Source organism: Rhinolophus sinicus, chromosome 8 (genome assembly GCF_057876585.1).
Source record: "Rhinolophus sinicus isolate RSI-liver-muscle chromosome 8, RSI-T2T, whole genome shotgun sequence".
Lineage (NCBI taxonomy): Eukaryota > Metazoa > Chordata > Mammalia > Chiroptera > Rhinolophidae > Rhinolophus > Rhinolophus sinicus.
Genome location: NC_142508.1, coordinates 45,829,651 through 45,847,324, shown reverse-complemented (window position 1 = coordinate 45,847,324; position 17,674 = coordinate 45,829,651). Strand labels below are relative to the sequence as shown.

At 38.7% G+C, this 17,674-nt stretch overlaps 1 protein-coding gene across 7 annotated transcripts; it reads left to right on the top strand.

Moving 5' to 3' along the window:
* Nucleotides 1-896: 896 nt before the first annotated feature.
* ZNF383 (zinc finger protein 383) lies at nucleotides 897-17,425 on the top strand. 7 transcript variants are annotated; one of them, XM_074315802.1, is made up of 7 exons: nucleotides 897-1,242; nucleotides 1,888-1,950; nucleotides 2,036-2,098; nucleotides 7,734-7,787; nucleotides 10,661-10,787; nucleotides 11,095-11,190; nucleotides 15,606-17,425. In XM_074315802.1, exons 4-7 carry the CDS (start codon nucleotides 7,779-7,781, stop codon nucleotides 16,796-16,798), a joined length of 1,425 nt encoding a protein of 474 aa, XP_074171903.1. In that variant the 5' UTR covers nucleotides 897-1,242; nucleotides 1,888-1,950; nucleotides 2,036-2,098; nucleotides 7,734-7,778; the 3' UTR covers nucleotides 16,799-17,425. The 7 variants fall into 7 exon arrangements, with proteins under 7 accessions (XP_074171903.1, XP_074171902.1, XP_074171900.1 ...); XM_074315799.2 differs by having other exon boundaries at nucleotides 898-1,242; nucleotides 7,702-7,787; XM_074315801.1 differs by lacking the exon at nucleotides 1,888-1,950.
* Nucleotides 17,426-17,674: the final 249 nt, after the last annotated feature.

Sequence of the window (17,674 nt, the reverse complement as noted above, 5' to 3'; positions counted from 1 at the left end):
AACTCCATTTGTTGAAAAGACTATTCTTTCCCCCACTGAATTATTACGGCATCCTTGTTGAAAATCAATTGACTGTAAGTGCAAGGGCTTATTTCTGCACTCTCAAGGCTAGATGTCTATCCTTACGCGAGAAATACATTACATTTATTATTATAGCTTTGTGGTAAATTTTGAAATCAGAAAGTGTGAGTCCTTCAACTTTGTTTTTTCATTGGGATTACTACTTTATCTGGGTCCCTTTCAGTCCATATGAATGTTAGCATCAGTTTGTCAATTCCTCTCAAAATCATGCTGGAATTTTTTATAAGGATTGCGTTGAATTTGTAGATCAGTTTGGACAGTATTGCCATCTTAACAATATTAAGTCTTCCAGTACATAAATGGGAAATCTTTTCACTTTTTGAGGTCTTTAATTTTTTTCAGCTATGTGTTACAGTTTTCAGTATACACCACCTTGCACTTCCTTAATTTTCCCTAATAACTTTTTGAATAAAATTGACCTTCCAGACAACCCGCCCTCGTCAGCTCCGTTCTGGGCTCCGGGTATACTCTCCCTCAGTTTTCCTGGTTGAATTCAGATCTGAGACTCCCAGGTTTCCGCTCTCTGAGCATTCCACACTGCCCTCTACCCCCACCCCCACTCCCCCACCGCCCACTCCCCCGCCGCCAACGCTCATCCACTGACGAAAGTCGAAATGGCGACTTAGTCCCGCGTATTCGCAGAGTGAGCTATAACCCCTAGGAGACTCGGGCGCAGCTCCGCTGACCCCTGTGCGAAAAGATCAACGCAGAATGTCAGCTAACTCAATCTCCCACTTCGGTGGGCGCCTCACCCTTTCCGCCTCTAGACTACATTTCCCAGAAGTTCCTGCGGCTCTAATCAATTTCCGGCGCGAATCTGGCTATCTTGTTCCAATTCTCAGGGAACATATGACTCCCTGGGATTGGTCGGGTCTGTGGAGGGAGCTTGTCTCCAGGGTGTGGGATCTCGTCGTGTGGGACACTCACTCCGACCCTGCATCTGGATCACAAAGACTCCTGTTAGCGATTCGGAGAGTAGAGCAGGGCTGTCGACTTAGCCCAGACTGTGCGGTAGCGGGAAATCGGAGAACCGAGCGCCATCTTAGCCAAACGGATCGACTCGGGACTACATTTCCCAGAGGGCCCCGCGTGAACAGTACCCCTCCTCCCCGCCACCGGATTGTTGGGCCCTGGGCCTCCAGGGAAGGGGGAAAGTGCAAGGTGAGTGATCTCAGTCTTGGGGGCTCGGGCTAGTCTCCTCAGGTGCGTCCCTGAGGATTTGAAGGGACGGTCCAGGCGGGTCCGGAGTCTCGGGCCAGGGGGAGGGGACAAGAAGTGTAGGATTCCATGTGTACGATTGTGACCTTATGTGACTCTGCGGCGCTGTGTGTGCGGGGGGTGATTGTATGTCCCTGTGGTGGGTGTGTCATTATGACTGACCATGCGCGGAACTCTGTGTGCAGGTGTAACTGGGGATATCCTCGTTGGCACTGTACGTGTCAGTGTGACCGAGTCCCCTGTTGGGACTGTGATTGTGTGTATCCGTATAACTTTGTGTGACATGGAGTGTGTTGGGGGGTGGGGGGCAGGGGTTGAGAATCTGTGATTATGTGGCCGTCACTGTTATCTGAGGGCTGCGTGTGTGTGATTGTGCTTCTGTGAATGTTAGCAGCACTAAGTGTACTGGCTGTCTGTGACTGTGAGAATGTGTGAGCACTATGATGTAACTTTTTGAACCACTGTGTGTGCAGTTGGAGCGTGCCTGTAATTGTGCCAGGGTGACAGTTTGTGTGCCCCAGTGGTTGATGTGTGAGGTCAGAACAAATTTTGGTCTTGGACAGCTGACTTTTCCCCTTTTGACACCAGGAATGCTCAAGACAGCCTAGACTGCCCTGACCTCTCTCCATCCCTCTTCTCCACGGATAGTAGGTGTGGATCCAGAGCTACCTCTGATCTGGTGAGTCTGGGCCACAAGAAAGACCTGGCATTTCATGATTCCTTTCTCCTTCCTTAGCTCTGCTTCTCAGAGAGGTCCCCAGAAGAAGGAGGAATGGCTGCCAACCAATCCAAATACAAGGTGTGCTGGGGTTTTCTTTGTACTTTCTTTCTCCTGGATGGTCATGTTTAACATAGATTCATCAAGTCACCTGGTTCCTACATATTTCCATTCAGGAAAATGATGGGAAGCCCTGGGGGTGGACACACAGATCCCAGTATACTCTCTCATTTCCTTCTACATAATGTTCACATATTGATTTAGAAAATTGCTCAGTTACTCCTGTATACTAAGTTTTCACTTCTTTTTAAACATGTGGGTGTGCACACACACACGAAACATGATTATTTTAAAGAATTTGGAAAATGGGAAGTTACAAACAGCATAACCAGTCAATATTTTCATCTATTTCCTTCTAATAAGTTTCCTGTGCATATATAACATACATTATTTCAAGAGTAGACTCTTACAGCATTTACCATTTCATAGCTTATGTTTTCACTAAAAATTATTTGCACCTATTATATAGTTTCTTTTTCATACTTTTAAAAAATTCCTGAATATTACATACATACATTAAAGTGCTTAAAATATAAACGTATAGTTTAAGAAGTAATGATAAAGGGAAACTCTATGTAAAACTTACGCAAAAACTTGCATCAACACTCCAGAAACCCCTGTTAGTCCTGCCCACAGGAAAAAAACCTATTCTCTTCACCACTTCAGGTAACCCTTATCCTGACTTTTGTGGGAATTATTTTTTTTCAAAGAATAGTTACACATCTACCCATCCCTAAACGATGTAGTTTAGTTTTGCCTTTTAACTTTGTAGAAATGAAATTGTGCTGTGTAATGTTATTTTGAGTCTTGCTTTTCTCATGTAGTACTATATTTCATAGGATCCCCCTTGTTGTGAGGTGTTACATATAACTGTAATTTGGACATTGGTTTCCAGTTTTGGGCTCCTTTGAAAGGACTGCCCTGAATGTATTTTTATAAGTATCCTAGTGCACATATGGATGCTTTCCTAGGGTATAAACATATGAATGGAATTGCTGGTCTGTAGAATATGTGTGTATCTTCTAATTTCTTAAATATTGCCAAACCGATTTTCAGTGTGGTTGTACCAGTTAATTCCTACCAGCAGTTTATAAACATAGTTGTCCTGTATTTTTTCTAATACTTGGTTACTTGATATTTTAATTTTTGATGAATCTGCTGAATAATGGTATTCAAGGTCTGATCAAAAACTACAATGGATGTTTAAATTTTTAAAAATTTATTGTAGTAAAAGACACATTGTCATTAACCGCCCTCAAAATACTCCCCCTTGCTTCGAACACACTTATCTCATTGTTCTTGCCACTTTCTGAACTAGTGCTGTAAGTCCTCTTTCAGGAGTGTCTTTAGTTGTGCTGTCGTGGCTGCCTCCATGTCCTGAATCATTTTGACTTGGAGAAGAGCCAGAAGTTGCACGGTGTCAGACCCGGTGAATAAGGTGGATGAGAACACACCATAATGTTTTTATTTGACAGAAATTGCCCTACCAGAAGTGATGTGTGACACGGAGCATTGGCATGATGGAGGATGATTTATGGCACACTTTAAAACACACCTTCTCTCAACCATAGCTCACACCTGACTGACTGTATTGAGCAAGTTGAAACTTGTCACACACTATTACTAAGATTTGACGTGCTGCTTCCCATATTGAAGATCCTTTCCTTTCTGTTGGATGGCACTCAGCAGCAGCATTCACTGTATTTTGTGATCTCAATGGAAAGGCTGTCACACATTGCTTCTTGTATGGAAATTTCTGTCAAATGAAAACATTACATTATGTCCTCATCCACTTTATTCACTGGATCTGGCACTGTACAACTTCTGGCTCCTCCCCAAAGTCAAAATGACCATGAAAGGTAAATGGTTTTTGTGTGTGTGTGGTTTTTTTGTGTGTGTGGGGAATATTGGGGAACAGTGTGTTTTTCCAGGGCCCATCAGTTCCAAGTCAAGTCGTCCTTCAATCTAGTTGTGGAGGGTGCAGCTCACCTCCAAATCCAGTTGCCATTTTCAATCTTAGTTGTAAGGGGCGCAGCCCACCATCCCATGTAGGAATTGAACCAGGAACCTCATTAAGAGCACACACTCTTAACTGACTGAGCCATCGGCAGCTCAGCAGCAGCTTGTTATCTTCAATCTAGTTGTGGACGGAACAGCCCACTGGCGCATGTGGAAATCGAACCTGCAACCCTGTTGTTAAGAGCTCGCTCTCTAACCAACTGAGCTATCTGCCTTCCCCGAAAGGTAAATGTTTTGAATCGATTGAAGACATTGAGGCAGCCACGGCAGTGCAACTAAAGAAACTCATGAAATAGGACTTCCAGAGCTGCTTCAGAAAGTGGCACAAGAACAATGGGAGGATTGTGTTGGAAGTGAGGGGGAATATTTTGAGGGGGATTAATGGCAATGTGTCTTTTACTATAATAAATTTTTAAAATTTAAACATTCATTGTATTATTTGATCATACCTAGTATTATATGGTTTTAAAAGTATAACATACATTCTCAAAAGTACAGAAATCAAAGTATATGTCTTGATGTGAATTTTATAAAATGAGCATATTCATTTAACCAGAGCTCAAATCAGATCAGGAAATAGAACATTACCAGCATTCCAGAAGCCTGATTCTTGTCCCATCTCCTCACTACCCACCTCTCACAAAGATAACCCATTTTTCTGTCTTCTATAGCCATAGATTAATTTTACCTGTTCTTGAATTTTATATAAATAGAATCACACAATATCTCCTCTTTTGTGCTTAACTTCTTTTGCTCAAAGTTAAATTTCACATGTAACATGAATACATTGTATAATAAATAATATTATGTAGTATAATAAGCAACATTCATCCATATTGCTTCATGTAGTTGTAGGTCTTTCATTATTGTTTAAAATTCTATCGTATGAATATATTACAATTCATTCCATTATTGATTGGCATTTGAGTTGTTTTCCGATTGGGGCTATTATGAACAAGGCTGCTATGAACATACTTGTATATGTCTTTTGGTGCATATATGAATGCATTTCTTTTGGGTATACCCCTAGGAGTGAAATTTCTGTGTCATAGGTTATGCATGTATTCAAATGTATACTGACAATTTTCCTAAATGGTTGTATCAATTTGCACTCCTGACTTCATTGTATGAGAGTAGACTTTATGACAAGCTCTACTAGAGATAAACAATAATTCATAATAAAAAGGTTAGTCTACCAACAAATTATTATAGTTCTAAATGTACATACCTTCATAAAATGACTTCAAATATATTTGACAGAACTAAAAGAATTAGTAGACAAATCACAGTCATAGTGGGGGGTTGTTAGCACTTTTCTTAATTAGCTGATAGAACAATCAATAAAAACCTAGTAAACTATATAATATTTGAACAATGTGATTGACAAATGTGACTGATTGACATATATAGAACAGTGTTCCTTACAACTACAGCACATATTATTTTCAGATGCAAATGAGACATTTATCCAAGTTGATCGTATGCTGGACCATCAAGGGAATTTCAGTACATTTCAAAGGATTGAAATAATATTTTAGGGTTTCTGACCACAGTGGATTTCAGCTAGAAGTCAATAACAAAACCATAGTTAGAAATATTCCAATATTTGGAACTTAAGCAATGTATTTATAAATAAGTAGTGAATCAAAGAAGAAATTGCAATGAAAGTTAAAAATATTTTGAACTGAATAATAATGAAAATATAACATGAAAAGGTGGAGTGTTACTAAAGCTGAACCTGAAGAAAATATATAGCCGTAAAAGCATATGCTAGTAAAGAAAAATGCTGAAAAGTTACTGATCTATGTATTCATTTCAAGAAGTTAAGGAAAAGTTTACTCAAACCCAAAGAAAGTAAAAAATAGGAAATAATAAGAATAAGAGCTCAAATATAAATTTATGTATATTGGAACATAAAATGAATATACAATAGAGAAAATTAACAAAGCCAAAAGTTTATTTTCGGGATTAATAAAATTGATAAACTTCTAGCAAAACTTAAAAAAAAAAAAAAAAGGAGATAGGATACAAATTACCAAGTCAGATTTGAGAAAAACAAAACAAAAACACAGACTAGCTTTAAGGCTGATTTTTCAATTAATTCTTGGGACTTGGTTGCACAGTATAAGTTCCTTAGACCCTGAGCCAGTGATCATTATGTTGTGCCTCTTTTTATACATCATCAGACATGTACATTTATTTTTTAATAAGATTTTTATTTTGTAACAGTTTCTTTATTGGACATTGTGTGTGTTTTAAGTTTTGCATGGCCTGCAGTGTCATCACACATATTATGTGTAAGTGATTTTGGTACACCTGGGTAGCCCCCTCTGGGGGAAAAATTAAGTAGGATTTATAATTCATATCTTACACTATAAAATAAAATTATAGTTGATAATCTTTTTTTTTTTTTTTAAGATTTTATTGGGGAAGGGGAACAGGACTTTATTGGGAAACAGTGTGTACTTCCAGGACTTTTTTTTCCAAGTCAAGTTGTTGTCCTTTCAGTCTTAGTTGTGGCAGGCGCAGCTCAGCTCCAGGTCCAGTTGCCGTTGCTAGTTGCAGGGGGCGTAGCCCACCATCCCTTGTGGGAGTTGAACCGGCAACCTTGTGGTTGAGAGCCTGTGCCTCCAACTAACTGAGCCATCTGGGAGCAAAGCGGCAGCTCAGTGCCATGTTCAATCTTAGTTGCAGGGGGCGCTTCCCACCATCCCTTATGGAACTTGAGGAGTTGAACCGGCAGCCTTGTGGTTGAGAGCCCACTGGCCCATGTGGGAATCGAACCGGCAGCCTTTGGAGTTAGGAGCATGGAGCTCTAACCGCCTGAGCCACCGGGCCGGCCCCTTAGTTGATAATCTTATACCACAGTCTTTTACGAAATGATCTTATGCCAAAATAAAATAGTTGATTATATATTTATGTGTAACAAAAGAAAGCATTGAAGTTGTAGAAAAAAGAGATTTATACAAATATACACAAAGCTAGAAAAGTTGACATTTTGATTGGTTTCCATACCGCAAACAGATAAGCAAAGTTAATTTTTTTTTTTCCTTGCAAAACAAAGTTAGGGAGTAAGAATAAGGAATGCCTCTGTCTGGGTGTGGGTATGTGTGTGTGGTGGGGGGAGTTGACTGACTTTCTTGGACTTGGGAAATGAGAATACTCAATTAGGGAAGTCTTTAGTTCTGATCAGAGAGTTCTGTGTTCCTGGCCAAAGGGTACCATTTGGCTGACTCTGGCTTGGGGACCTGAGGACTGCAGAGGAGGGATCTGCTTAGGGCAGGTCATAGCAGCTATGCCTTGGGTTCAGAGCAACAGTATTACTGAAACGGGGCAAGATCTGCCCTGAATCTCTTGGCTGAGGCAGGAAACTGGGTTGCTTGGGTGAAGGAGAGGAAATCTGAGTCTGTATTCCTTTGAATTCACTAGCCAGGATCTATCTTACTGCAGCTAAAGCCTGGGGTTCCTGGGGTTGGGGAAGGAGTAGGATTTATTCCATACTCCCACTAACTAGAGTTATATTATAAGACCAAGGGAAATGGAGGTAGTTTTACCTGGTCAGTCTGAGAGCTGTTGTTTCTAGAGCATTTTTTTTGCTTCCCCAGGCCTGCCTTCTCAGAACAGTATCCTTTTTTAGGAGAACAGCTTTGAGGAGGACTGACAATCGGCAATACTGAAAGCCATGGCCCAGGTGAGTTGATGTTTTTCTTACCTTCCTAACATTGTTCTGTTTAAGAAATTTAATTTTAATTTTTAATTTTTGGGCATGTGAGCATTTGCTTTCCTTTCTAAAGGCTCTGGCCTTCAAGGTTCCCCTTCAGGATCCTGGTCCTCATTTCCTCTCATTATAGTCCAATAATCCTCTACCATTCCTAAGTGCCCCTCTTCTTTTGACTCAGGATTAATATTTTCATTCAGTAAATAATTGAGCATCTCTTTTCTCAGCTCTCTCCCAAGGACTACGATGGAGAGGAAATGCATTCTCTTACAGGAAACAAGAGTAGGTTTGTAGAATGAATTTATCATGTCTGGACAGTGGAGGTATGAGTTGCTTAGCTGGGAACAAACATGGAAAAGCCAAGAATATCTCTACAGATCAGTATTCGTCAGTAATAGGATGGTATATGGTAGATTGTTGCAAGATCTCCTGGCTTTTGAGGCTTGGAGGATTGTGGGATTGGTAGCTGACACAGACAGATCTCTGCAAATCTGTTTAGGGCATTCAGGAGAGAAGTCTAATATGAGGTTGAACAGAAAGTGTGGGTTGTGAGGAATTTCTGTATGAATCACCAGTTTTCTTTATCAGAAATAAAGATAGAGATGATGGATGATTACAGTGAATTCAGCCAATTTATAAATTGTTGAGATCATACTATCAGAGCTCAGAAAAACCTTTTAAATCTTCCCTGAAAATTCTGGCATCAGAAAAATAATTATTAAAATACTATTAATAGGAAGTTTTTCTTATAACCGCAAGTCACAAGAGTAAATTTATGAGAAACTTAAATCAGATGCTGTTTTAGAAAAACTGCTGTTTTAAAATGTATTTGTTAAAATTTTGCATGTTAAAAAAAATAAATTCATGGAGTACTAAGAGTGGGGTCCTGACCCACCACTTCATCCTTCTCCCTAAAGGCAGACACCCTTATATCTCTTTTAGCTGATTCCAGTGGAATTTATCCATGTTTTAAATTAACATTCCTATATTGGTATTTCTTGATTTATCAATTTTTAAACATTTTCTTATTATTTCTTTGTAAGGTATGTATGAATTTAGATTTTCTGTATCACACTCTGCTTCCTTTCCCCACAACAGTTATAGCACAATTTTGTTTAAATCAATGTTTTACATGCTTGAGACCTTGAAAATATTCTATTGTAACTGTTCTGTACCACTCCACCTTAAAAAAACTCTTTGTTGAAATAAATTCCAGGCACAGAAAAGTAGAGTAGTCTTATGAACTACCATATACTCACCATTCAGCTTCAATAATTATCAACTCAGATTCAATCTTGTTTCATCTCTACAGCTACCTGTTTCTTCTTTGTACAGTCCCCTACCCTCACTCCCACACACAGGATTATTTTGAAGCAAATACAAATTACTATGTATCTCTAAAAGGTAGATTATTTTTAAAAGAAAACAACCATTATGCCATATTGCATCTAAAACAATTAAAAATAATTTGTTGGGGCATCTGGTTAGCTCAGTTGGTTAGAGCACGATGCTTGTAACACCAGGGTTGCCAGTTTGATCCCTGCGTGGGCCGGTGTGAGCTGCGCCCTCCACAATTAGATTGAAACAACTACTTGACTTGGAGCTGGAAAAAAGCACTTAAAATAAATAAAAGTTTAAAAATAATAATAATAATAATAATTTGTTAATATTGCTAATATCCAGTCAGTGTTCAAATATCCGTAATTCTCTAGTTTTTAAAATAATTTATTTGAATTAGAATCCAAATAAGGACTATTCACAGCAATTGATTGATACGCTTCTCAAGTCTCTTATTTGTAGGTACCCCCTCCATCTCTTTTCTTCTTGTGCAGTTTTGTTGTTGTTGTTAGAAAAGAAAAAAAAAATCTGATTAATTTGTCCAGTTTGGATTTTACGGATTACATCACTGCGGTATCATTTAAGTGTTTTCTGAAAATTGGTAGTTAGGTCTAGAAGCTTGATTAGATTCAGTGGGATTTTTTTAATGTGTGGAGAATATTTCATAGATGGTGATGTGTAATTCCATTAGGATGTACATTATATCTGATTCTCTTTCTTTTTGTAATGTTAGCCACCATTGACAATTATTGCCTATGTTTATTAATTAATTAAAGGTTGCAAAATGATATTTTGATTCTGTCATTCCTCTTCATAGATTAGGTGGAATACTATCTGTTAAGTAAAACTTCTATCAATTGTTTGGTTACCTGAAAACAGTTTGTATAGGAAAACAATGTTTGATTCTTTTCCTTTATTTACCAGTTTTTAAAATAATGATTCGTTTCTTAGAATTCTATAAAAGTGATCAAGTAGTTTTTTATTCAGTGTTGTTAATGAGCTCATGGATTTTATTTTTGATCTGATCAGCCCATTACATTTGATCCTCAAATTATACCATTTTTAGCCAGTGGGAGGCTCATCAGGTTGGCTCCTGAGTCCTTTTAACCTGATTCCAGTAATTTTCGATAGCTTTCTTGCTTTCTGATACAACAGAATGTTCAGAATTTAGAGTTCAGAATCCTTAGAATTTCTGATTCAATCCTGAAATCATCTCTTTTCCCAAAGAACCTTGGTTACTTTTATTTGAATACGGCACTTAGAGACTACAATCTAGGCTCTAGAAATGCTCCTCACTACTATTTAGGCCTTTTCAGTGGACCAAATCAGGAATTTGTTTTTTAATGTAAAATAAACCTGTTACTCTTGCATCTATTTCTGAAATCCAACGATTCTGATTCTCAGTGACATCAGTATAATTGCTTGTTTGCATTACCCCTCAATACAAGTGCAATAGTCTCTGAAGTATTTCTTTTATTACACAAGTATATATATGTTTATTATTTCAGGAATCACTGATGTTCAGGGATGTGGCTGTGGACTTCTCTCAGGAGGAGTGGGAATGTCTGGGTCCAGCTCAGAGGGCCTTGTACAGAGATGTGATGTTGGAGAACTACAGCAATCTGCTGTCAATGGGTAAGGACGTCCATACCAGTAATTTAGGGTTCTCCTCTGGAATGTCTGTTTCTTCCATAGTAAATTTCTCAGCTGCTTTTTGAGTTACCAGCTACATTTCTGCTTCCTATTCCCAAATAAATGGTTGGAGCTGAAATGAACAGGAAGAGTGGGAAACAGGCAGCTCGATGGCTGCAGCATCATCTTCTTTTTTCTTTGGGTGTTCCTGTAGTGGCATCTCTTCCTTGATTATCAAGGGACTGGATATTATTTCTGGATCCGATTTACCCACAGCATAACCATGTTTCATATCTTTTCTTGTGAGCAGGACTTTACATTCCTAAGCCTCAAGTTATCTCCTTACTGGAACAAGGGAAAGAGCCCTGGATGGTTGGCAGAGAGCTGACAAGAGGCCTGTGTTCAGGTGAGTGAGAAATAATTCTACAAAGCAGGGCATTACAGGTAATAACTCAGCTGATCAGTGAAGAAGCAGTTACCTTAGAGATCTTATCTTGGAGGCTCCCATCAAAACCCTAGGCCTATGGGCAAAACTACTAAATCCTTTTAGCTTGAGTTCACAAATGACGTGTTTCACTTCTTCCCTTTCTTACTATTCTATTCTTTCTATTATTTCCCTTATTCTTTCTATTACTCTTCTCCAGCATACCACTTGATTTCAAGTACGAGGTACCCTTCACTATATTTAAGATACAGTTCCCTGCTAGCTTTTCTTCCTCTTAGACTCATCTAAATGTTTTCTACTGCCACCCGCAAAACAGTATACATATGTGTACACGCATGCATGCGTGTATCTGCACTGCTTCTCCCCTCCAAGTAATGGTCTTCATTATAGCTGCCAGCTGATGACTTTTTTTATCAGTTGGTTGTGCATTCTTCTTTTATCCAAAATTCTTGATTACCTAATTCGTGCAAGGTCGTCTGCCAGTTGCTGCAGTTTGCTAATTATGTCAGCTATTAAGAACAAAAAGTGCTGCTAAAATATATCCATAAATAACTTCTGCAAAGTAGAATCTAGTAAAAGAGAGAATCAGCCAGGGATCTTGGCATAAAGTCAGGGGCTAAATATGCAGAAGTGGAATTAATCCATATTGAAATAGTAGATGGAGCCTTTCAAGTAATTATAGGTACCAGCTATAGAGACAATGTTGGGAAAAACAAAATGGTCTGTGTCTATATTGTTAAGGAAGAGGTGGCAGAGAAGAGATTTGGGAGAGAGGAGGAGAACCAGAAGAGGACTGACTGAGCACTACTAGGTACTAAGCATTGGTCCAGGAGCTGGGATTATGGTATTGAACAAAACATTCAAAGCTCTGCTCTTCATAATGTCAGATGCTGATAAGTGCTATGAAGGGAGGTTTAGAGAAGGCCTCTCTGATGAGGAAGTGAGGGAGTAATGTTACTATCTGGTAAAAGATATTGAGGCAAAAGGAACAGGAAGAACAAAGTCCTTGAGTTAGGAGCTGTTTGGCGCCTACCGTTGTGGCTGGAGCAGAATGAGCAAAGGGAATTGTGTGAGAAGAGATTACCAAAGTAGCAGGATATATGTGTGTTTGTGTGCTAGGTACAGGTAGAAGGGAGGGAGTCTGCAGATGATTTTGGATTTCGTGGGCTAGGTATAGGCTTTGGATTCTGTTCTGAATGAGGCAGATGTAGAGCCATTTTGTTCTGAATGAGATGATTTGAGCAGAGGAGTGGCATCCTGCTTTTAAAGAAACACTCGAACTCAGATTGCTAATTTTGAATTCCTTTGGATAGAATTTGGCGAGTCCATGAACTTGGATGAGAAGAAAAAATGCATCTTTATATTTAGTAACCTCTGATTGAAATTTAGCGTTTCTTCCAATTATGGTGTATACAACAAACCACAGTAGTATCTGTTCTATGACTTTAACATGAATGGAAATCAACATATTAAAATGTCATTTATGCTCATCCCTTTTTCATAATTACTGTAGTTCCAGGCTCACTGCTAGGTCTTACTATTTAATATGTTAAAGAAGACAACTCCAGACAGAGGGAAGAACCCCTGTAAAGGCCCTTCTAAGGGGGAAAGTTTGGTGTGTTTGAAGAACTGAAAGAAAGCCAGTGTTGCTGGGCTCCATGAGCAAGGGAGAGTGGAATGTGAGTCGAGGTTAGACAGGTAGGAAGCACATTATTCATCCTTTGCGGGTGATTATGAGGAGTATAGATTTTGAGTAGTGGAAGGCCAGGCCAAGTGTCATTTTGGTCCCTGAATACATTAAAGAGGGTGAAACTTGGTGGGGAGACTGGGTTAGGAAGCTACTTCAGTGATCTGAGTAAGAGATGATTCTGGTTTGAAGAGGGCATTAGCAGTGAAGATAGAAGAAGATAGTTTTAAAAGTTAGTTAGGAGCTTAACTAGATGAAAGTTGCTGAAAGATCATATAGAGGTAGGAGAAAAAATTAATGCTGGAATGAATTCCCTGTTTCTGGCTGGAGATGTTTTAATAGGCTCCATTTTGATGTCTTCAAGCCATTTAATTTGCTTAAAATTCCTATTTTTGGTAAGAGTTCTTAATAATACCTATCAAATACTGAACACTTTGTTCAAAGATAATTACATACATTTTCCCTTCCAGTAATCATGAGTTAAAGTTTATGTCCCTTTTACTGATAAAGAAATGGGGATTTGGAAAGGTTAAATAATTGCCTAGGAACACATAGTGAGTAACTGTCAGAGTTGGTTCCTGTAATCTTTCCATTGCAGTATTTTGTACTGTCTTATTTTCTTTCTGTCTGCCTTAAACTTTTAGGTGCCACCCTTCTCAGTCACTGCAGTGGTACATGAACAAGTCTCTCTTTCCTCCTAAGATCAGTATCACAATATTCCATTTTTACTATAAAGGGTACATATCAGGCTGAGGTCTTGTAGGCTTCCAGATGCTGAGGTTCCATACCTTCTCCCTATGGAGTCAAAATGTATCACTCTCTCAGCATTTCAGTGTGTTCACCAACCAGAAAGCTCCACTGAGCTTTGGTGTTTAGAGTTTTTATTGTGTTTTAATTACATTGGCATGATTGATTAAGTCATTGGCCACTCAGTCTCTGGCCTCTCTCCCCTCCCCAGAGGTTGAGTAGCTGAAAATCCCAATCCTCTAATCACATGCTTGGTCTTTCTGGTAACCAGTCCCCATCCCAAAGCTATCTAGGGACCCACTGTGGGTGACCTCACTAGCATAACGAAAACACTCCTATCACTCAGAAAATTCCAAGTTTTTGAGACTCTGTGTTAGGAACCTGGCAAAAAGACCAAAATTATTTTTTATTGTATCACAGAGACCAAGAATCTTCCCCAATGTGGATTTATTCCTCTCAGGAGGCCTTTAATGGAGGTCAGAAAATTATCCACTTTTTGTAATACATATAGTGTGATCATACACCCTGTTTCATGCATGCATGCTTATACAGATGTATGTAGAACTACTCATTTTTTCATATGCCCAAGCCTTGTATATCTCCCAACCTTTCCAGATGATTCTTATCCACATCAGTATTTGAGAATGATTGTGGTTTCCTATTTCCATAGTCTCTTCCTTCCGCTTTCTGCATTGTACAGTCATGCACTGCTTAACAGGGATACATCATTCTGAGAAATGCTTCATTAGGTGATTTCATCGTTTTGGGAATATCATTGAGTGTACTTACACAAACCTAGATGGCATAGCCTACTACTGTGATTGTATATGCTATACTTTTATACAACTGGTAGCCCACTAGGTTTGTTTATACCAGCATCACAACAAACACATGAGTAATTGTCGCGTCTAGCGCATGACGGGCAGTGAGGGAACGAGAAGGGGCAGCTTTGGGTTAAGTTTTAAGAAAGAAAGAAGCAGAGATTTGATGCAGTTCAATCTCAGAAGACCAGGGGGTCTCGCAGCCTGAACAAAGACTGGAGCCTCCAATCGGGCCAACTGGTGGCTTTTATTGATATTCACATAAGGAATTAGCATTATCTATTCCACGGTCTTTTGAATCTCATACATCTTTTCACAAAAGTGAATCAAACCAATTATCTTTGTCCCCAAGCAGCTGGAGCAGAAAGTCTTGTGATGACTTAGGTGAGATATGCACCTCTCTGGGGAGCAAGTCTCTCACCTTGTAACAGTTCTTTTGAGATAAGTGGAGAGAGCTGATCTTTATTGCCCTCATGACTTCTCTCACAATCAGGTGAGAGAGGAAAGCCAGAGTCAGCAATGGCTTTTCCCAGGCAGGGGGATGGGGAGGCAAGGCTCCTTCCCAGATCTTCTAAGGCAGCTCAGTGGGGGTCCCCACTCAGTTCCGCCAGGCTTGAGTTGTTCCCCCCCATGGGGAATCTTACTCATCATTGGCTGCAAACCATCTTTTGGGGACCAGACAGAGAGACAAGAGGTGTAAAACATTGAGATAAGTAACGTCCCAAAAAGGCACAGTCTCACAGACTTTTCTTTCCACAAGGAAAGACGTTGGGGGACAGTCTGCTAGGCTGCTCTGTGACAACAAGTAATGCATTGCATTACGGCCTCAGGACAGCTAGGATGTCACTAGGCAATAGAAATTTTTCAGTTCCTTTATAATCTTGTGGGACCACCATTGCATATGTGGTCCGTAGTTGACTGAAACATCATTATGGGGCACATGACTGTATCTCATTAATTTCTATGCATTTCTTGTCCGTTTTCCAGATTAAACAGATATACTTGAGAACTGAATGTCATTTACTACCAGATATTTTCACTTTAAGTTTTCCATTTCTGTTGTAAAAGTTTAACTTCACAAATGGGGCGGAAAGAATATTTACCATTTTATTTTCTTTCAGATTTGGAGTCAATGTGTGAAACCAAGTTATTATCTCTGAAGAAGGAAGTTTATGAAATAGAATCATGCCAAAGGGATATAATGGGACTTACAATGTATGGCCTTGAGTACTCCAATTTTAGAGATGTTTTGGAATATGGAAGCCACTTTGAAAGACAACTGGGGTATCAAAATGGGCACTTCAGCCAAGAAATCCCCACTCACGGATACATGCCCACATTTATTCAACAGACATTCTTTACTCTACATCAAATAATTAATAATGAAGAGAAACCTTATGAATGTAAGAAATGTGGAAAAGTCTTTAGTCAGAATTCACAATTTATTCAACATCAGAGAATTCATATTGGTGAAAAATCTTATGAATGTAAGGAGTGTGGGAAATTCTTTAGTTGTGGCTCACATGTTACTCGACATCTGAAAATACATACTGGTGAAAAACCCTTTGAATGTAATGAATGTGGAAAGGCCTTCAGTTGCAGCTCATATCTTTCTCAACATCAGAGAATTCACACTGGTAAGAAACCCTATGAATGTAAGGAATGTGGGAAGGCCTTTAGTTATTGCTCAAATCTTATTGACCATCAGAGAATTCACACTGGTGAAAAACCCTATGAATGTAAAGTATGTGGGAAAGCCTTTACTAAGAGCTCACAACTTTTTCAACATGCAAGAATTCATACAGGTGAGAAACCCTATGAATGTAAGGAATGTGGCAAAGCTTTTACTCAGAGCTCAAAGCTTGTTCAGCATCAGAGAATTCATACTGGTGAGAAACCCTATGAGTGCAAGGAATGTGGCAAAGCCTTTAGTAGTGGCTCAGCACTTACTAATCATCAGAGAATTCACACTGGGGAGAAACCCTATGATTGTAAGGAATGTGGGAAGGCTTTTACTCAGAGCTCACAACTTCGTCAACATCAGAGAATTCACGCTGGTGAGAAACCCTTTGAATGTCTTGAATGTGGGAAAGCCTTTACTCAGAACTCACAACTTTTTCAACATCAGAGAATTCATACAGATGAAAAACCATATGAATGTACTGAATGTGGAAAGGCCTTTAATAAATGCTCAAACCTTACTCGACATCAGAGAATTCATACTGGTGAAAAGCCCTATAACTGTAAATGTGGGAAGGCATTTAGTAGTGGCTCAGATCTCATTCGTCATCAGGGAATTCATACTGATGAATAATAAAAGTTAAAGCTCTTGTCACCCTCCTAATATTTTAAACAAAATTCATGTTTGATAATTACCTTCTTTCACTATTTTTCTTTCTTGTGTTATTTTGCATATATCTTTAATCCAAATGCATTTCACTCTGTTATGAATTCAGATTCTAAATTGACATTTACTCCTTCCTCAATATTGTACTAATGGCAGTGGTTCAATAGTTCTTTCCTTCCCCATTATTTTGTACTACCTTCTTGGTGAAACATTATATTCTTTATATTTGCTTGTGTTCAAGGGCTATTTTTTTCTTCTCTGATTTATATATTTGTGCTCACACCAATATCATACTTTAAATTGTGTGACCTTGTATTTTTTAATTCCTTATAGAATAATTTTGTTTTTGAAGTCAGTGTTAATTTTTGTTTCACAAATTTATATTTTATTATACAACAAAAAAGCCAGAAACTAAAAAGCTGATGTTAATTGTAATCATACCAACTATAGATGACCACTCTCAAGTTGGTAGAACAAATCCTATCAGACTTTGTTTTAAAGAAAGTGTAGTCATGTTATGCATATTGTACCTTCACCTGCTTTTCTTGTGCCAAAAATGATTGCCATTTCAATAAATATAGATTTTTATTTTAATGACATATTTAATGACTTTTTAAAATGATGTTATTCATGTTACAGTTATATCTAAATGTTTGCAGTTCTAAAATCTGCCCTGATTACTATGACCCAAAATTTATTTTTGGATGCTTGTTTTTCTTTTAAGACACGTATTTTAATTGCTGAAATTATCCATGTTTTCTCCTTGTAAACTCTTTTTGTTCCTTTTCATCAACCCTAACCCCAACTTCATACTAGAAAGGTAATTAACTATTGTTATCAAAG

Coding starts and splice junctions, on each gene's coding strand:
- ZNF383 (XM_074315801.1), top strand. Junction 10,788..11,094: donor CAGCAATCTGCTGTCAATGG/GTAAGGACGTCC, acceptor TCTTGTGAGCAG/GACTTTACATTCCTAAGCCT. Junction 11,191..15,605: donor GACAAGAGGCCTGTGTTCAG/GTGAGTGAGAAA, acceptor ATTTTCTTTCAG/ATTTGGAGTCAATGTGTGAA.